Source organism: Chelonia mydas, chromosome 25, assembly GCF_015237465.2.
Source record: "Chelonia mydas isolate rCheMyd1 chromosome 25, rCheMyd1.pri.v2, whole genome shotgun sequence".
Taxonomy (NCBI): Eukaryota; Metazoa; Chordata; order Testudines; family Cheloniidae; genus Chelonia; species Chelonia mydas.
The window spans coordinates 3455357-3475723 of record NC_057858.1 but is presented as its reverse complement, the minus strand read 5'-3'; the positions used below and the strand labels follow the sequence as shown (position 1 = coordinate 3475723).

At 60.6% G+C, this 20367-nt stretch overlaps 2 protein-coding genes across 2 annotated transcripts in view; one reads left to right on the top strand and one right to left on the bottom strand.

Annotated features, from left to right (window-relative positions):
- Window positions 1-20367, top strand: part of NFIC (nuclear factor I C) — a 361746-nt gene that overhangs the window by 317387 nt on the left and 23992 nt on the right. The window lies entirely within an intron of this gene.
- On the bottom strand, window positions 46-20292 carry MFSD12 (major facilitator superfamily domain containing 12). The gene is made up of 10 exons (XM_037885481.2): window positions 19858-20292; window positions 9749-9959; window positions 6734-6857; window positions 6164-6361; window positions 4983-5075; window positions 4597-4689; window positions 3057-3227; window positions 2424-2518; window positions 1840-1970; window positions 46-451 (listed from the first exon to the last, which is right to left on the bottom strand). Exons 1-10 carry the CDS (start codon window positions 20123-20125, stop codon window positions 363-365), a joined length of 1473 nt encoding a protein of 490 aa, XP_037741409.1. The 5' UTR covers window positions 20126-20292; the 3' UTR covers window positions 46-362.

Below are 20367 nucleotides of genomic sequence, written 5' to 3'. Positions count from 1 at the left end.
TAAAAAAAAAGTGTTATTTCACAGACACAGATTGCACAACACGTGTTAAAAACGTACAGGTTTTCTTTAGTGCCCCCTTCCCACAGTGCATGGGGTGGATCCAATTCGTGCCGCCGCCCGGCAAGTCCTAGGGTTAGACACGTGCAAAGACATGGGATTTGCCCCTGCTGCCAGCAGGGGGTGATGTTACACAGTGACGGGGGAAGGAGAGTCTGTGCAAAGTGGCGTGAGGGAGATGCAAAGGAACAGGCCGACGTGCTGCACGACCTCAGCACCGGCCCTGCCCCGGGTCCCTTCCTTCGGAGCATCCCAGGTGGAAAGTGCAAGTGGCGCAGTCCTGGTTCCAGGTGCGAGGGCCCAGCTCAGTTGACCGTGCTGCTTCGGCTCCTTTCCTCTGCGCTGCCAGCCTCGTCCGGCACCGCCCCAGCCAGCGGCAGCACCGAGACGTCATCTGCAGCAGAGAGAGAAGCAGCCGCAGTTGGCCTTTGGGTTAACAGGTCCCCAGGCCCTGAGGTGCCCCCTCCAGGCGTGGGACACGGGCCAGAAAAGCACAAAGCAGCTGACTGACAAGACCCCAGTCTGCATCCCGTGGCCCTGCCCGCTAGTGTCCATCTTAACCCAGGGGGCCCCTGGGCTATGACTAACAGGAGGCCGTGTTTTCTCCTGCCCCAGACACCCTCCCTGCAGAGAAGCATGAAGCACTCTGGGCCTGTGGCGGTCTAAGCTGTTACAAGAACTGTACCCTCATTCCCTGCTCATCCTCAGAGCAGCTGGGTGCACAAATCCTTTGGGCAGCTTTGAAAGGTCTCAGCCCGCATCTGCCAGCCCTGCTGGAGAGCACCTAGGCAAGGCCAGCTACACACCAACTGAACCATCCAGCACTGAACACAGCCACCTGATGCCCAGCCCTGTGCTCTGACCACTAGCCCCCGCTGCCTCCCACCAGGTCTTGGCCAAGAGGCACCAGCTTCCCATGAGCGAGGGCACGTCTACGCTGAAAGCGCCATGCTGCTGCAGCACGTTGACGAAGGGGCGGTAGCAGCTCTCCCATGGACAGCGCTGTCTACACGGAGGTCAGGTCAGTATAACTACCCCACTCGGGGCTGGGGGGTCTGTAGTGTAGACCAGACCTCAGAGAGCAGCAGGAGCAGAGGCTGCGCAGCACCCCCAGTGTTCAGTGAAGGAGCTGCAGTGCCCCCCAAAATCACCTTACCGGTGCCCCATAGTCATTATTAGAGCCCCCAGCCCTCCAGGACATTGCAGATGCTTCCCCTCAGCAGAGCTGCCACTGAGTCAGTGGGGTGGGGGAGGGGCATGGGGTGGGGGGAGCATCTGCTAACAGGCCTGGCCCCCCAGCTCAGCTTAAGCCTCTTCATTTTACCCCCCAGTGGTTCGGTGTAAGTCACCATGTCAGAGGATCTTGCACACACAGCCCCACCCCAGGGTCAGCTGGGTCTCCTGGAGACGGGATGGGGAGTGAGCTCTAGGGCTGCTTGGAGAACGGCCAGTCACCCAGCACGATGCCTGCGAGAGAGAACCCCAGGGAAAGGGCAGGTGCAATAGCTAGAGATGGGGAGAGCGGGTTTTCTAGCTCATTTAAATGCTGTTATCTGGCTCCCCTACAGTGCCTCCTGGTGGAAGTGGCTGGAACTGGAGCAGCTGTGAGCTTCCCCACAGCCAGCTTTTCTACACCACCACCTGCTGGGACCGGGGTAGCGGAAAATGCCCCCCACAGCCAGCAGGATCTGAAGACAGACGCCCTCCCTCACAAACCAGCCCCTCCTGTGCAGAGATTTCACTGCAGCCCCTGCTAGCCCCCCTCCCGGATACAGGACTCACGGAATCGGACCCGGATCGGCCAGATCATAATGCAGCACAGACACACAGTGGCGACCACAGCGATGCCCCCGGTGACTACCACCATCACCCAGTGGTAGAACTCAACGCAGCCGGCGCAGCAGAGCTGGGTGCTGAAGGCAAAGGGACAAGTGAGGCTCCAGCTCCCCCAGCCCGGCCCCCCCAGCCCCACGCACGCACTGGAGAGGGGACAGAGCCGCTGAAGTCTGGGACGGCACAGAGCAGTCACTGCAGGTGGAAGGCAGGATGGCAACTGCCCCCAGTGGAGCAGGGAAGGGGCACGTGCTGGCTCTGGGAATGGCACAGTGCAGTGGTAAGGCACCGCCAGAGTGTACCGCATCCCCCCGCTGGTTGGCCTACTACGGCTGGCAGCCAGGGCAGCTACTCTTCAGCTCAAGCAGCAGGGGACTGTGCTGGGAGTTGGAAGGTCTCGGGTTCTCCCATGGGGTGAGGGGAAGGGCTGGTAGATACTCCGGACTGGGTGACTGGCTTGTTGCCTAGAGGGGAACAGAGGTGCCTGCCGCAGGGGTCTTCTCCAGCAGCCCCAGGCCAGCCATGACACTTACGGGCACGGATGCAGGTTCTGGATGGCCATCACCACCACCCCGTTGGCCACTTTGTCCGTGAAGCTCATGGCCCCGTAGACGAAGGCTCCGCTGTGCTGCAGGGAAACCAACAGCATCAGCCTCATTCCACACCCACGTCTGCCTCCTCTGGCATCTCCCGCAGCTGCCCTGGCTCGGGCCCCCTGCAGACGTACACTGGGACCCCCTAGTCCTCTCTCACCCAGCTCAGGGCGGGCGCAGCTCGGCTCAGCCATGTACAGAATCAGGGAGCCATGTGCCCTCTTGTGGGCAAACTCGTTCCTGCAGCAGAAGTTAATCCCTGTCTGGTACCAGCGCCAGCACCCCATTCTGAAACAGACCCACAGGCGCTCTAAAGCCACTTCCAACACCCAGGCAGGGCGACTGCCCCACAAGCCCAGAGAGCCTGCGGCGCCCGTGCCGGACCACGTTGTGCAGAAGAAAGGCAGCCCTGTTCAGTGACCCGCAAGGGCACCAGAGCGCCTTTCCAAGCCTGGATTAGCCGTTCCCTGCAGGGCATGGCAAAGGGGTGGTGGTACCCAGTGCTCTACCCCCAGGGGCACTAGCTGGGCAGCAGCTGCGCCCGGCCCATCACTTGCCCCCGTAGGAACCTACCGTGTTGCTCCCAATGAGGTCAGCCGTCATGGAGAGGGATGTGACCAAGATGGTGGCCGAGCCAGCCCCGAGCAGCACAGCTGCTCCATAAACCTCTGCTCCCAGCTGGATGTCCAGGGCCACCCAGGAGGCGAAGGCCAGGATAATGAGTAACCCCATGAAGTAGGTCAGCTGCTCGGAGGCGAAGGGCAGGGAGAGAAAGGGGTGGGGGGAAAAAACACTCATTAAACCCAGGACTCCACATAGGATCATGTGTAGGAAGGATGTAGAGAAACTGGAAAGGATCCAGCGGTGAGCGACAAGGATGATCAAAGGGGTGGAAGGCAGCCATAGAAGCAAAGGCTGAAGGGAGGGGGTATGTTAGTTTGGAAAAGAGGAAATTGAGGGGGAACATGGTAGCAGTCTTCAAATACTTTAAAGGCTGCCATAAGAAAGATGGAGAAATGTTCTCTCTTGCCACAGATGGCAGGACAAGAGGCAGTGGGTTCAAACGACGGCAGATTTAGAGTCTCTCTCAGTAAGAACAGTAGGACAGTGGACCAGACCTGCCTCGGGACTTGTGGAAGATCCTTCACTGGAGGTTTCGAGAGGAGGCTGGATAACCACCTGGCTTGGACGGTGTAGACACAGCAAATCCTGCCTCTGGGCAGGGGTTACACCAGTTCAGGCCGCTACCAGCCTTTCCTGTGGACTCTGTCTCCTGAATCTCAGCTGGAAACGTTTTCCAAGGTGGGGCCTGAGTCTATCAAATGAGGGACAAGCCCCCCACAGCCTCCCTGCCCTTCGCGCTCTCTGCCCATCGATTCGCTGCACCAGAAGGAGCAAAGGAAGCAGCCAGAGAACAGAAGATGGGCTCCTGGCCCAAGGAGTCTGGCCAGGAAGGCTGTTGAGAGCACGTAGTGAGAAAGACACTGCCTGGCGTTTAGCCTAGTTTGGTAAGTGAGGCACCAGCTGCACTTTGGCTTTGTTTTCCTTGTAACCATTTCTGACTTTTCTGCCCCATGGCTTGTACTCACTGAAAATCTCACTGTAGTTAATAAACTGGGTGTGTTGATTTATCTAATCGAGTGTGTCTGAACTGACGTGGCTGGGAAACTCCATTGGGGGGGAAGTTATGGGATATTGTTTCTGTTCATAAAATGGCAGGCTTTAGATAAGCTTGTATTGTCCAGGAGAAGGCTGGGCGGCACCGGACACGCATTGCTGGTGGGAAAGCTAGTGCTGGGAGCATGTTATGATCACCCTGTGATATAACCCAGGCTGGGGAGAGCCAGGGCATGGCCAGCTGCAGCACACAGACATGGCTGGGAGGGACTCGCATGCTGGAGTCTACAGCAGCAAAGCCGTGTAAACGGTCCCCCAGCGTGGAGGGCAGGGGTGTCAGAGTGACTCCGTCTGGATTGTACCCTGGGCACATCACCCCCACCCTGCATGGTGCGTTCACCTCCTAGGGTCACTCCTGCCAATGGGCATCTCCCCGCAGGCCCAGATGTGTGCGGTTACAGTGGGACGCTGCCCCCCATCTCCCCAAGCTACTCACGTTTCGGCCGATCCACCTGTTGATGGGCTTCATGAGGAAGGAGGAGAGGAAGCCGCTGATGTACATCACCAGGGGGATGGTGGCGATGAATTTCTGGGGAGGAGAGACACAGAGCAGAGTGCTTGGCTCACAGACGTCCCAAGGGTCTGTGTCCCGTTCCCCCCCCCCCCCCAACTGCTGGGACCCCCTGCTCTATTTTGCCTTCCACCAGCCACACAGGGTGTTCCCCACACATAACCCACTCCCCTCCAGCGACACAGGGATCCCCCCATGGGCGTCACAGGATTGTCCCGGTCGAGTTGGTGCCCGGTGTGAAGTGACCCCCAGTGTGGCACGCCCAGAGCTGGGCAGGACCTGCCCACTGGCACCCCCTGCTGCTCACTCACCTTGGGCAGCATCAGCGAGTTGGTGAGGTACATGGCGATGTAGGTCTGGGACAGGTTGACAATCAGCCGCGTGGCCATGTACAGCATCGCCACCTAGCGGGAGACACACCAGCCAGTTACGCCAGCCACCCCCCTGCCCTCCAGCCCAGCTCAGAGTGCTCTGTGCTGGAAGGAACGGAGACCCCGAGGCTCATGGCCCTGGTCCTCCACCCGCCTGGGGAAGAGATGGGACATCGCAGCCACAGGACGCAGAGCCAAAGTGCCCAGGGGGCTAGCACAGGCCAGTCCCGCAGGCCCGTGTAGAAAGCTGTGGGGCAGAAGACAGAGGTTCCTGTACCAAAGGGGAGGGGCCTCTCCTACCCCCCCAAGTGTCCCTCCCCCAGTAATGAGCCCCTTTTAATCTAGAGTCATCACCTGCCTCGCTGGGGTGCCCAGAGGCCTGGCTGGCTGGGCATAGGGCCAGCTGGGCGCAGTGACATGTGGGTAGGTCTGAGCGTCCCAAGTGGGGCGTCTCTCTGCCCTCGGGTCACCTGTGCTGCTCATGGAACCCCCCAGCACCCCTCCCCCTCGGCACCGCTCCTCCTGCCTTGGCCTGAGGGGGTGCTGTTGAGCCACCCAAAGCTTTGCTTCCCCCCAGCCCCAGCGGGCGACAGTCCAGGCCCAGCAATATGCCCAGGGTGCCACACAGCTGTGCAAAGCCCCAGAGAGTCGCAGCAGCAGACAGCTGCTGGCCACACTCCCGCGCTCCCCGGCAAGTCCTGGAGGGGCGGGCAGCCTGTCACACCCAGGACAGGACGCTCCTGACCCAGCACCAGGTGCTGAGCTGCAGGGACAATGCAGGGGCCAGGGCTCAGTAGCCAGTTGGGGGCTCCTGTGTCCCGGGGGGGTGGGGTGTGGCCATGGCAAAAGCCACCAACACCACTGGCATGACTGGGGAGGCCAAGCCTGGAGACTGGCCTCCCCCCCAGCAGGGCACTGCCAAGGCAGGGGTCAGAGAGGGTGTATGGCTGGGGGCATCAGGCGCCTGTCCGCGCCGTACCTGTCCTGTGGATACTGAGATCCAGCTGCCAGGCCTGCCACCCAGCAATGCCCACATCTTGGGAGGCCCCCCGCTCCCCACACACCTGTCCCCCTCATCGGACTGCCCTGCCCCAGCTCCCCTCACCGGGCATACCCTGTACCTGATAGAAGGCAGGCTCCCGCAGCCAGTGTTTCCACAGCAGTAGTGGGCGTGGGGGGCTTTTGTGCCCCTTCTTCAGCAGCGGCGTGTGCTCCTCGGGCTCGAGCAGCCTGGCCTGAGGGTTGTGCCGCTCCTTGGTGCCCAGGTGGAACAGGAGCGAGAACACAGCGCCCACTGCCACCACGATCAGGGACAGGTTCTGATGGGACAGGAAGGAGACTCAGCAAATCCTCAGGGAGCCAGGGAGACGGGGCGCCAGCCAGTCGTGCACGGCTTAATCCTCTCCAGCCCCTTCCGAGCGGATCGGGGGCACTTGGAGAAGGGAAGGCCAGTCTGATCCCAGTCTCTGCCGAGAGACCCACAACTGCCCCATAAGCCCTGCGCTGCCTCACGCCGTCTCCCAGCCTTCACACCCCACATTTAACATCCAGAACACGTGGGGTACGTGCAATTCACAAGGCTCCCCACCTCTCCCCGTCCATGCAGTGGAGAAGCAGGAAACATCAATCTCAACCAACCCCCCACCCGCTGCAGGAGCCCAGGCCCCCCATCCCAGCTCTGCCGCACTCACCCGGAAGACACTGATGTCAGACTTGCCCAGGTGCTCCACTGGCCCCGAGAGTCCGAGCTGGAAGTGCAGGAGGAGCCAGGCCATGCCGTACACGGTGATGTTGGCCGCGACGGTGAAGGCGTACCTGGAGGAGAGGATCAGCGCGTCACGGGGCGCTCCCAGCCGGGGCGCCCGGGTGCACGAGAGGGTTGCGAGAGGGAGGGGAAAACACCGCATGTTGGTGCAGGACAAGATCTGGCACCTGTGCCGGTCACATCCCCCCTACATTGCACAGCCAGCGTCAGGCATGTTCACAGCACAAACCCGCCCTGGTGTGTGTGTGTGTGGGGGGGGGGGGGGGTGAAGAAAGAGAACTGGTGAGTGTGAACACACCCGTGGGGGTGAATTTGCACAGACAAGCAATGCTGCCCCCTGCTGGAGGGAGCCAGACTGGCCGGGGCAGTTGGGATTATGCTGTAGGGAGAACAGAGTCCTCGGACACCTGGAGACTCTTCTTCAGACCAGGTGGAGGCGCTCCTGGGACGTAGACCACAGTGATGACACTGGGCAGGGCCTGCCGGGAGCTAGACCCCCCACAGGGTCCGTGTCCAGCAGCCGCGGTCCCAACCCCCTTTTAGAGCCCAGTCTCTCCTCTCCCCCACAGGACCTCCCAGCCCCGCCCCGGTGCCTGTGGTTTAACAGGTGATCCTGGGGGCTGTACGGGGCAGACGGTTTGACAGACGGCAGCTTCTCACAGAGACAGTGAGGCCTCCCGCAGCCCTAGCATGGCTCCACATCCTTCCTGTGGTGAGTTATCTGCCGGGTGCAGACACAGAGCGGAGGGGACTTCTGCCCGCTGACGACAGATAACTGGGCCGTTTGCCACTCGCCTGCTGATAAGAGACGCTTCCTCACCTGCTGACTCAGCACCGCGCAGGCCGGAGCGGGCCCGTAATGCTCCACCTGCCAAGCCATGGGGCCGTTTCCTCCGCTCCAGGGCTTTGTGGGGGGCAGCCCTGGGCCCTGTTTACCCGCAGAGCCAGTCGCCAGTGGGTGACGTGAGCGACTGACTTCTTGCTGAATACGGCCAGGGGCAGCCCCCCACCCCTCCAGCTAGAATCACAGCCAGGACCCCAGACCCAACCATCCCCACGTTCCTGGGCAGCTCCGATCCTTCACCAGCCCCTCTAGCCAGGCCGTGGGGTGACAGGTGCTTCGGTGTTTGAAACAGAGCCATCCGTCCCCCAGTCCTGCACATCCCCTCCTGCAGCTGCCAGCCCGGGGTGTGTGCGTGTGTTTACAACGTGCCCGGCGCTGCGGACGCCCTCTGGATAAGGGTTTGTGCAGGCACTCAGGGGCTTATCTACGCCAAGGGGCTTGCTGGGAGCGGGGGCCATGGAGACAGCTAGAAGTGGCACGTAGCCTCCCCAGGCCCTGCCCCTCGCCTGGCAATGTCGGGAGGCTGCAGCGCAGGACAAGGCCTGTCCAGCTCTCCTGGAGGCAGGTAATGCCAGGTAGCAGCTGGGCCCTCATGTTCCTGAGCCAGACGAGGAGAGGGCACCACTGCCTGGACACTGAACCAGGGACAGAACTGGGGAGGGAGGGAAGAAGTCATCTGTCTGCAGCTCCCAAACCTGGGGTATCACTGGCCACCCCTCCTGCCATGGAGCGGCTGGTGCCCTGTCACACCCTGAGCCCCAGGAGCTGCTGTGGGGCGGGCAGGAAGGGGGCAGAGCCCGAGTGCTCCCAAGACACCGGTTCTCATGCCCACTGAGATCTGATGCACCCCGGCTTGGAGCCAGGCAGCTTTCAGGGTGCTGGGGGGGTTCAGAGCTCGGGCAGCTCCGAGCATGGGTCACTCTCTACAGGCCTGACCCAAAGCTGGGGGGCTGAGGAGAAGAGCCACAGCGAGGTCGGGCTCACAGCTGTTGGGGGCGGGGAGGCCGGCAGGACACTCGCAAGGGGGGAGCAATTTAAAGAATGATTGACAGGCTTGGGCTCAGGACCAGCCAGACCTGGGGACTGCTGGGCTTTAACAGACAAGCCCTGCAGGAGAAATTAACCCTCTCAGCCCCAGAGGGGACTGGGCACGAGCAGCAGCCATAGGGCTGAGAGGAAGCCGGGCCAGCCCCGTAGGGGAGTCCGAAGGGGGCAGGGAGCGGTGTGCATGAAACGGCTTTCAGCCCAGCGGGGTCCAGCAGCTTGGCGGGGCCCCCCTGCACCCATCTCCATGGGCGTGACCCTGCCCAGGTACTGGGAGCTGGGCAAGGCACGGAGTGATGGGCAGGAAGCCACACAGCCCGGCACCTCAGCATCCCACGGGCAGAATTAGCCGGCGTCTCCTCGGATGCAGCTGCACCTCCTCCCGCCGTGCTTGGTCCCCGGTGCTCCCAAGCGCCCTTCAGAGCCGGACACAGCCCTGGGTCTCACTCAGAAGATGAGCGCATGGGGGGCTCTCACAGTCCCAGTGAGCAGCATGATCCGGCCTCAGGAGAGGAGGGGTGCGCGTGCCAGGGGTGGGGTGTGTACAGAGAGGTAGCAGCTGCCCTGCTCCCCATGTGGCCAGGCAGGTGCACAGTTCACACTGCAGCATGCAGGCGAGTGACCCCCAGCCGGGCCATTCACACGGCACAGCTGCCTGCGGAGATCTTGGGTCCCAGCAGGCAGCTCTGCGAGGGAGGCTCCAGGACCCAAACCTCCACCCTGGAAGCATCGGGTCCCAGCCTTCGCTGCACTGCTACCTCGGAGCAGGGGCATGTGTGTGCGCCATCTGCTCTGGCTGCTGCCAGGCAGGGGTGACGCTCAGTCACAGAGTTCAGACACGCTCCCCACGACGCTATTCGAGCAGTGCTGGTAACAGAGGGGGCGGTCGGAAAATCACCCACGCTAAGTGGGGATAACAGCCCACTACTGGCTCACAGCTGATGGTGCTGCTCCTTTAGCTGCAGGAGAAGCAGCCGGTGACGACAGCACAAAGCGCCCAGTTCGAGGCCCGCCAGCACCCGTGGCTGCCTACAGGGCGCGCCACCCTCTCACCTGAACGCTGTGAGCTCCACTTTCTCATGGTCGGTGGTCACCAGCTCGGGGATGAGCGACAGGTGGGAGATCTGGGTGGCCGCCCAGCCAAACTGGAAGAGGACTACGAAGGGGATGTAGTAGATGAGCGCGGCCCACTGGGGCGTGGCCTCCGTGCAGCCCAGGCAGGGGTTGAATATGAAGGGGAAGGACAGCAGGACGCAGACAGTCCCTGGGGAGACAAGAGACAGGAGTTAGCGCTGGGCCCGGCTGGACGGGAGGCCAGGAGCAGGGGAGGGACACACACCAGTCCCGAGGTTCTTGGGCACCGCATGGCAGCTCAGAGCCCAAGGGGCACAGCAGATGTGGCCGCCTCTCACAGCGGGATCTACTCGTCTTCCTGCTCCTCGCCTCTCGTCTTCCTGCTCCTACTCCGTGGGTACTCGGAGCTGGCAGCCCTCTGCCGGGGCAGTCAGCAAGTCCCTCTCCCCGGGGACTCCCAAGCTTACTCTGGTGGGGCTCCGGTCTCCAGCCAGGCTGCCTTGGGGGTGCCCACCCGGCCTTCTGCTAGAGCCAAGCTCCTAGCTGGATTACAGACACTTAGCAGCCGGGACCAGCAGTCAGCACTGCCGGCCAGATCTGCACCGGGATGCTGTCCGGCCCAGAGACACCAGGAAGGTTCATTGTCAGCCCATTGTTATGCCATTCGTCCCTGCGGGGGGTGTCTGTGTGTGTGAAAGACATGAAGACAGAGCCATGCCCAGCCCCAGAGTTAGCCAGTCTGTGTAGGACCCAGGAGACGTGAGGCTGGGCCCTGAGCTAGTCACTGGACCGTGCTCCTTAGGGCGCAGGCACGGTGAGCCGCCGGTGCCAGAACAAGGGCCCCCTTTGCACAGATCTCGGCCAGAGACAGCTGCTGGCTCACTTGCCGTGACGACTGAGGAGCCAGCCCCATGGCCGGGGAGAGCTGGACTCTGCCCTTGGCGAGCTGGGCAGCCCTAGAGCAGCGTCCTGCCCTTGCAACGCTGCCTGGGCCAGTGAGGGCTCAGGGGGATTCTCCAAACCTAGAGGAGTTGGCAGAGCCAGGGGCAGGGGAAAAGGGTCCAGGAGGGCCTGTCTACAACCCAACGCAGCCCCACCAGCCACCCGGCTCCAATCCAAGCAAGCGCCGGTACCCCAGCGCCATGGGTCACGCCAGGGGGAACCGACGCGGCACCACTTGGGCCTAGTGAGGCGAGAACGGTGCTTAGCCCCGACGGCTGCTCTCTGTGCACCTGAGCCCACGGATTGCTCAGGGCTTCGCCATTTCTAGCACCACGCGTCAGCTGAACGATCTCCGCGGAACAGACCCACTGGCTGATTAGTGCCCCTGCCCCCACAGGGCGCTGGCTGCAGCCCCTCCACGAGCCCGTTCACAGGCACTGCACTAGAGGGGATTTTGGAGAATGCCCCCCCACCCCCTCAGGCAGGTCTGTGGCCTTTACTGGCCAGAGAAGCCCACAGAGTTTGGGGTCTGACCCCTCAGCATCTGGTGGTAGTTGAGGGCTGGTCTCCCCACCCAGCCCCCATGCCCTGCCTACGCCCCCCCTCTCTGCATGCCCCAGCCCATCCCCCCAGAGCAGGCTTTGCTACTGTCAAGAAGCCAGCGCTGGGAGGGACAAGGGCACACACGCCGTCCCCAGGAGACGGCAAAAGGCGAGCAAGGGCTGGCCAGGAGAGACAGCCCAGAGTGGCTAACGGGCCATTTCCGTCAGCTGCTGGAGCAGGCGGATGCCTCCATCCCTTGGCTGGAGGAAAACGACCATGCCAAGAAGAGGGAAGCCAGCAGGCAGCACAAGCCGTGCCCTCGCGCATTCGCTGGGGCCCAAGATCAGCACATCAAAGGTGCCGACGGCTCAGCAGGCCTAGGAACCTCGCAGCACGTCTGCAAGCCGGCTCCCCCGCGTCCCAGCCCAGCACCGGGCACCAGAGTCACCGTTCTGCCCAGCGGCTTTCTCCACACCGGCCAGTGGTTTCCATTTCCTAAAAAGCTCAGTGGGGCCAGAAACCAATTCCAGGCAGAGTCAGAGCGAAACCAGAGACGCTCCCTGCAGCTCCCGTTCCCCCCGCCAGCCTCTCAGTCAGCAAACGCATCAGAGCCAAAAGTGCCCCCAGCTTCAAGTCACTAGCATCGCGTCTGCTGGCCCACTGCCCTTCACGCGTGGCCTGCTGCCTAACACGCGTCCCGGAGCGCGCAGAGCCGCCCCTGCCCTGCCACGGAAACCAGCCCAGGTTCTCACAGCCAGAGACGCCAAAAGGGCCCCCGTTGTACGTTGGGGCTCCTGGTTGCTCACGGGCACCGCAGCTGGCGCAAACTGGTCAGCAAACCGGCCGAGGAAACCCCAGCTCTCCCCAGCTCCTTCAGCTGTCAAATGGTCTCCTAACAAGACAGTGTTTTCTAATCTGTCTCCAGAGCTGTGCGGAGAAGGCAGAGATCTTCCCCTCTGGGGTGCGCCTGCGGAAGGGGTTTCCCCCAGCGGTGGTAGCTGGAATTCTTCCGTCCACCCAGCGGTGACCACTTGGGGCTGAAGTCGTGACATCGCACAGGACGGGAAACATTTCCCATCCCTGAGCGGCGTGATTAAGCCAACCTACCCTCACCGTGCAGACCAAGCCTCAGTCCATCTGCCTGACCTCCCGCAGCCTGTTCTCTCTGTGCAGGGGCTTACTGTACTGCCTAGAGGCCTTCCCCCCGATAAGGCCCCTGTCGCACCAGGCGCTGCAGACCCTTGGCGCGAGTCCCTGCCCTGCAGGCCCAACAATCTCAGGCCTTGTCTAAACAGGAAAGTGGCACCAGTTCAGGCTACCAGTGTGAAGCTGAACCCATTCAGGGCTTGTCCACATGAAAACTAATCCAGATTAAGGCAGGATAGGAATGGAAAGCAGATTAGCCATTCCTGATTAATGCCACGTGTAGACAAACCCTTAGACCTTGGTCTATACCTGAAACTTAGGTCAATCCAACTAAGATGCTCAGGGGTGTGAAAATTCCACCCGAGAGATGTAGTTAAGCTGAACGAAGACCTGGTGTCGGCCTAGCTGCTGCCTCGAGGGGGTGGATCGACTACAGCATCGAACTCCCCTTCTGCCACTGTAGCACGTCTACACTACAGAGGCCGAGCTGCAGCGCCCAGCTGTGCTGCTGAAACACCGTAGAGTTGGCACACGCCAAGTCAGCGTGGCGCATGCCCACCCCCAGCCCCGGGGGAATGCTCTTCAGCTCAAGGGGAGCTTGTTTCACTTTAACATAATCCTGTTCCCAATCAACTCAGAGATATTTTCCTTTAGCCTCTTACACCAGAGCCAGGGCATCCACACTGGGGATGGGGGGTTAATTTCCCCTTAAATTAAACCAGCTCAACTCTCACATACATGAGCCCCAAGACAAAGGTAATGCTCCCCCCCCGCCTCTCCCCTACCCTCTGTAAAATGGGGAACTGAGGCTCAGCAAGGACAAAATGACTCAGGAAGTGGGGGGGTAGAGCCCGGGAATCCACCCAAATCTCACGAGTCCCAGTTCAACGCTTCAACAACGAGCTCCTCTCTCCTCCCTGGCACCACCTAGTCCCCCATCACAACAGGGGGCACAGCTTCCCTGCAGAACCGACTCATTAACTGGAAGAGGAACCCACTTGCAGGGGGGGGGGGGGAAGGGGAGGGAGTCACTCGTATTTTGCAACCAATATTACAGCCCCATATTTAGTGCCACGCTAGACCTGTTCTTCCATCGCTCCTTGCAGGCCTGGTCCGCTTTGAACAAGTTACCTGTTGCCAACAACAGATTCAGCAGCAATTTGAGCAACAGTGCAGCTGGCGCTATCCACAACCTCCTAACATGGTCGGGACACATTTTTCCCTGCAACCATCACTGCCAATGGGCAGATTTCCTGGCCTAAGCCTCTGTCCCCAATACATTTACTCATCTGTGATCAGCTCCAAGCTACGTGCCTCGGCTGTCCATCCCGGAGCACAAAGAGATCAGTCTTTGTGGAATTGGTAGGAAGTTGGCCTCATGACAGGACCCACAAGCTTTGAGTGGATTTTGACACGCCTTTCACGACAGCCCACATCAAACGCACTAATCTTGGGACATGATCAGCTCTGCACTAGCTTGAAAACGTCCCCTTATTCCAGCCTGGGGATCAAAAGCCTGAACTCAAAGACCAAGACTGGGGCCATACTCTGCCCTCGAGTGTGGACATCAATGGGGGTTCTGTCTGAAGGCAGGTCAGGACGTGCCCCCAGAGCTGGGGTAGAGCTGCAATGGCAAGAAAGGATTCAGACCCGCTGTGCTTTTCATCTGGGCCCTCTGCAGCTCCTGGACTCCTGCAGCTCAAGCCAGAAGCCCCAGGAAGCTCTGGTCCCCATCGTGTCCCCACGACAGGTTCATGTGAATAACGGCTTTGCACAAGATGAAAGAGGTTCCTGTCATCTTGAGATAAAAGAGCTCTCAGAAGATTTCATCAGTCTGGGGCTGAGGGCTGTTTGCAACCCACAAGGGTTTCATTTAGAGATGGGCCCAAACCTAAACCATGTTTGGGGGCAATTGAGATGACAGGGCCCAAGCCCCCAGTTCTGCTCCATGCTAGTAGCCAGATGCTACATATGGAGGGGCCCATGGATTAGCTGCAAGTGCTAGCAGTGGTCAAATTCTCCGTTAACAATAGCCAGGGAGGTTTGGTTGCACCGTCACCTCCCCCTACCTCTTCCAGGGGCTGATCCAAAACCCACCAAGTCCATGGGAGTCCTCACACTGGGCTTTGAATCAGGCTGCAGAGCCTCAGGTATTCTGGGGGAGGCCAGTTTCCACACTGCCCAGTTCTAGAGCCAGATTATCAGCGGTTGGATCATTGGGGGTGTGACAGCAACACCAACGCAGATCACAGCCCCCTTGGGTGGGGCGCTGCACAAGCACAAAGAAAGACAGTCCCGGCCCCAAAGAGCTCGCACGCTAAACAGACCAGACTAACAATGTGTGGGAGGGGAAACTGAGGCAGCTAGAAGGGAAAGGACTTGCCCAAGGTCACCCAGCAGGTCAGTGGCAGAGCCAGGGGCAAAATCTGCTCTTTGGAGTCTCAGTCTGGGGCACTAACCCTGGCCCACACTGCCCATTATGAATCCCAACTGCAGGGGGAAGACCGTGTCTCAGGGTTAGCTGGCAGCAGCCATTATAGACTCATAGACATTAAGGTCAGAAGGGACCATTCTAATCATCTAGTCTGATCTCCTGCACAACGCAGGCCACAGAATCTCACCCACCCACTCCGCGATAAACCTCTCACCTATGTCCGAGCTATTGAAATCCTCAAATCATGGTTTAAAGACTTCAAGGTGCAGAGAATCCTCCAGCAAGTGACCTGTGCCCCACACTACAGAGGAAGGCAAAAAAACCCCAGGGCCTCTTCCAATCTGCCATGAAGGAAAATTCCTTCCCAACCCCAAATATGGCTTGGAAGGGCATGTCCCCTGATGCTCCGCTTGGGATGCTAGTCCCACATCCGAGTCTGGGGAGGTGAGCCTGACAGCCTCCCCGAGAGCTGCCAGTAAAGACAACAGCGCGCCCAGTCCAGAGCAGGGACAGGCTCCCTCTGCATGGGCATCATTCGCGCCCACCTGCTCTAGCTCTGGCCTTTCAGAACAAAGGAGCCACCGGCAGGGAATGTCCCAGATGCTCCTTGAGGGACACTTCTAGATGCCTGGAAGCTGGAGCTGTGACAGCGTCCCAGGAGAGGTGCAAATGCTGTGTGGGGGAGAAGGGGGGGGCGGGACTCCTCTTCCAGCAGCCTAGGAAACAAGGGCCCCCCACTCAAAGGGACCAGCCCCTGGCTATGCACTGCCCTCAGATCAGCGGGAGACCTGTGCATGAATGGAGGGCAGGATGTGCCCTAGGCAGCCAGCCAGGGAACTGGCGTGCAACGGCTGGTCACCATTCAAGGCTCTAGGGCCAAAGGCAGAGAGTGGCTGCTCGCCAGGCAGGTTATGGAGAGAAAGTGGTCACTGTGGACTCCTGGGCTCAGCCTACATGCTGTCCCGTTTCCCAGCTCTCCTGCTAGCTGGTGCTGTGGTGTGAGCAGGGGAAGGGTGGCCCACCAGTGAGTGCATCAGCCTTGGCCTCCAGTAATTTGGGTTTGATTCTTTTCTCCGCCACAGGCTCACTGGGTAACTGTGGGCAAGTCACTAGGGGTGCGTTTACACTGCGTTGTAAACCAGGGCGTGTGGGACCCAGGCTTGTGGACTTGCTGTTTCCAAGCCCGTGCGTAAGAGTCCACACTGCATTGTCAACCTGGGTTTACCATTGTAGGACCCGGGTCTCACGGCTGTGATAACACATGCACACTGCACAGATCTGCTGGTTCAGGTCTGCGGCTTGAGCTGCGTCCACACTACAAAATGACAGGGCTTGGACCTGATTCTCAGCAGGACTCTGACCCCTCCCCAGCAAGGTCCTAGGACCCAGATCCTGTGTGTTTGCTGACCCGAGTCAGAATGATTTGTGTGGATGGAGGTGGGGGCTTGGGCTCAAACCGGAGTCAGAGCCCAGCCTCAGCGTACAGCGTAGACGTATCTGCTCGGTGCCCCCCTGTACAACGGGGTGCGGGGGGAAAGATAGCGGTGCCTGGTTTCACAGTGGTGCTGTGGGTGTGAGGAGCTCAGATATGACGGTGATGAAAGTACAAGAGATGAGACAAGGAGAAAGCAGCTTCCACCTGACAGCCCAGCCTGGCAAAGGGCCACGTGTCCTCTACACCCACTGAGCAGGGGACCCAGATCACACCCCTGGCTCTCACGGGATCGGGGCCAGCCAAGTGCCAGCCGAACGTACAGAACAGAGTAGGCAACTTACGAACTAGACGGTGCAACCATGGCGTCTTAATTCCTCCACATCACGTGGCTCTTTGTAACCTTCTTCTAACAGCACAGGAGGAGTCTGGCTCCTGGAATCTATTTCTGGCTTTGCCACGAGCTCTTGAGTGAATCTCTTCCCCCCCGTGCGTCTAAAAAGTTCACCCACTAAAACGGGGAGAGGCCTTTGCTTACACTGGGCGGCTGCAAAGGTTCCATGAGATGCTCAGGCTGGAGTCTGACTAGCATCCCAAGAGGAGCGTCAGGGGACATGCCCTTCCAAGCCAAGTCTCTGGGGCCCGCCTGACTACATCTCTCTTCATAAGTATCTACCTGTCTGTACCCTGCCACCCTGCAGCGATGAAGCTGGGAATCGAGGAGGAAGATGTGTCCCAAGGGTTAACTCAGCGCTTCTCCCCAGCAGCTCCGGGGTTCTGCATTCACAGCAGGAGAGGGGCTGGTTCATAACCATTACTGCCCTGTCATCAGAGGGGAGGGACTGCGGTGTTCTCTCTCAGACGTACTAGGTGCCCATTTCTTCATCTTAACAACCACCCCAGGAGCCTGAATCGCTGGAGTCTACCCTGTGCCCATTTGAGAAGGCTCCAGGGCAGCGCCTCCAGGAGTAGCAGGGGTCAGTGGTAGACTATGCATTTAATCACATCCCCTCCAAGGCCTGCTCCACACTAGGAACTTGCATCAGTATGGCCAGAGCTCTCAGGGGTGTGAAAAAGTCCCTGAGAACCACAGCTAGACAGACTTGACCCCTGATATAGACAGCACCGCCTCCAGGGGAGGTGGATTACCTACGCCGATGGGAGAACCCATCCCCTCGGCTTAGGTGGTGTCTATACTGAAGAGCTGCAGCTGTACTGTTTGAAGTGTGGACATACCCCAAGAGGAGAAGACACCTGGGCCACATGTAGCAGAAGGTTCAACCTGGCCTACACGGCACAGTTTTGTCAACAAAACAGTGGAGGTGCACACACTGAAATTCTCCTCCCGCTGATGTAGCTCCCCTTCTATGCGGGCATAATAAAACCAGCTCAACGAAAGGCGTAGGGCTTATGTCAGTGTAGTGAGGGCGAAGGCTGTCCGCTGTCATTCTTGTCAATGTCACTGGTCCACTGGAGCCATGAAATTGACAAGAAAGCTGGCTCCTGGATCTCTCAAGCTGGGTTACGGCCTGGTCTCCACTCCAAACTGGGCTGCCACCCAGGCTCCCAGCTTGGACTGCCACCCTGGGCTACCCCCTCCCCGCTGGAAGCCCTGCTCCTCCCCTGGGTTCCCAGCTCCCCACTCCCTGCTGGGGACACAGCTGCCGACTGGACTCTGGGTGTGGATCTCCCTGCCACAGGTGAAAAGCCCTGGGCGGCTGCCCCCCACTCCCAGCTGGGAGCACAGAGGCGAGAAACCCTGGGTGGCAGCTGGCTTGCAGTGCCGAGCTGTGAGCCCTGGCTCTCGGTCCCCCACGCTGCCCCTCTGCAGTCTGTGGAAGCGCTCCTGGCTAAGGAAGCATCCACGCTACCCTCCTGTTGGTGCTGCATCAGCCACCGGCGGCTGCAAGTCAACCTAAAGTGGATCGACTTATCTTCGTAGTGCAGATGTAGCCTCTGAGAAGAGCAGACTGTCACCCTGGTTGTCACAGGGGATTGAACCCATAGCCTCAGACTTAAATGTGAGCCTGAGGACTCAGTGCCCTGGGTGGGAGCTATGGTAGACTCATGCCAGGTTCAGAGCAGTACACATCACACCAGGCATAGAGCCATTCGAACCAGGGGAGCCGCCCCAGCGGTATTTCCCAGGCCAGCACACCTGCGAAAGCTCATGCTCAAATACATTGGTTAGTCTCTAAGGTGCCACAAGTCCTCCTTTTCTTTTTGCAAATACAGACCAACACGGCTGTTACTCTCACACCTATGGTGCACCATCATCGGCATGGCTCATAACTGTGCCAGCCCCAGGATACAGAGTCTGTGACAATTCAAACCAAGCTTGTACTGTTACTTATTCATACACAAACTCCAGCAGCTTTGATTAGCCCAGACATCATTAACCCAGGCACCCCAGTGGTCTCCCAGCAGGAGTTATTATCCCCCAGCTCCTCATGCAGACAGGCTCCCAACCCCTTTACGTGGCCACCTGTGCAGATGAGCCCTACTCCCAGGAGCAAAGCTCTGCAGGATCAGGCCCTCCATTGCCCCGAGCCATTTCAATGGCTAATCATGCACTGTCCCAAGCTGACAGGGAGCTTTTCTGCGCTCTGCTTAACAGCTGCCACGTTCCACCCCAGAAGTGGCTGCATGTCCCTGGTGGGAGAGCGATCCCTGCTGACAGGTTGTACCTGTCAGTGTCCAGGGTGCTTTGGAGTCCCCGTGCAATGATTTGGGGTCCTTAGCCAGGAGCGCTTCCACAGACTGCAGAGGTGCAGTGTGGGGGACCGAGAGCCAGGGCTTGCAGCTGCCACCCAGGGTTTCTCGCCTCCGTGCTCCCAGCTGGGAGTGGGGGGAGCCGCCCAGGGCTTTTCACCTGTGGCAGGGAGATCCACACCCAGAGTCCAGGCGGCTGCTGTGTCCCCAGCAGGGAGTGGGGAGCTGGGAACCCAGGGAGGGGGACTCCTGCGATCATCTGCTCTGGCCTCCTGTATAGCCCAGGCATCTGCGGGGGATGAGAGGCATCCTGCAATTCCCTTTGGTCGGTTCCCCCCGCTGGTGGCTGGGAAGGGGCTTTAGGGTCAGTTTGCTCCTGGAGTCCTGGAAGGCCTCACCTGACCTTTCTCCAGAGAGGAGAGAACTTCAGCCTCCCAGCACAGCAGGGAGGGCCCCGGCCTCTGGGAGCTCTCCTGTACCCAAAGCCCTGGAAGGATGCTCAGAGGGGACGTCGGGGGGCCCGTACTGGGCAGGGCCGGGCTGGGCAGCAGCGCAGCGGCCAGGGAACGGAGACAGCCGGGGAGCTGCTGTGACACTGGGGGCGGCCAGTCCGGCCGGTGGGAGCAGCGCAGGGACACGGCTTCGCCTTCCTTCTCGCCTCCGCTCAGCCACAGGCTCGCCTGGGGGGTCCCCCCATCACCTGCAAAGCGGGTGGGGGGCCTCCCCAAATCGCTTTGAGATGGGGGGGCCACACGGCTCTTCTCCAGCCCCGGTGCAAGGGCTGCCTCGGAAGGGGGCTCACAGACCCGCGCCCGCTTAGCCCAGCCCCCCTGTCCCCAGGGCGCAGGACCCCCCAGCCCGGCCGGGGCAGAGCCTTACCCACGAGGTGCCAGGATTTCCGCCGGCCGTAGCGGCCGCAGCCGGCCGAGCGGTCGGACTCGTAGCCCACCAGCGGCGTGCAGACCCCGTCGGCCACCTGGCCCACGAGCAGCAGGGTCCCCGCGTGGGTGCTGCTGTAGCCCAGCACGGCGTGGAAATAGACCAGCAGGTAGGTGAACCACATGGAGGCGCACAGGTCGTTCAGGAAGTGCCCCAGGGAGTAGCTGAGCCGGGCCGGGCCGGAGAGCGGCGGCGGGGGCTCGGCCATGGCGGGGCTCCCGAGGCGGGGCGCGCAGCGGCTCCCCGCAGCTGCATCCAAGGGCGGGAGCGGGGGCGGGGGCGGGGGCCAGGGAGCCGGCTGGCGGCGGAGCGCCCGGCGCGGGGGTTTTACGGCCCGGCGCCCGCCCCGCTCCGCCGAGCCCCCCGCCTGCCAGCCACGGAGCGGCCGGGGCCAAGCGCCCGGGGCAGGGCTCTGCCGGCGGCCGGGGCCAATCGGGAGGGCGGCGGGGA

Coding starts and splice junctions, on each gene's coding strand:
- MFSD12 (XM_037885481.2), bottom strand. CDS start 20,125: ATGGCCGAGCCCCCGCCGCCGCTCTCCGGCCCGGCCCGGCTCAGCTAC. Junction 6,858..9,748: donor GTGGAGCTCACAGCGTTCAG/GTGAGAGGGTGG, acceptor CCTCTCCTCCAG/GTACGCCTTCACCGTCGCGG. Junction 5,076..6,163: donor GGGAGCCTGCCTTCTATCAG/GTACAGGGTATG, acceptor GTCTCCCGCTAG/GTGGCGATGCTGTACATGGC.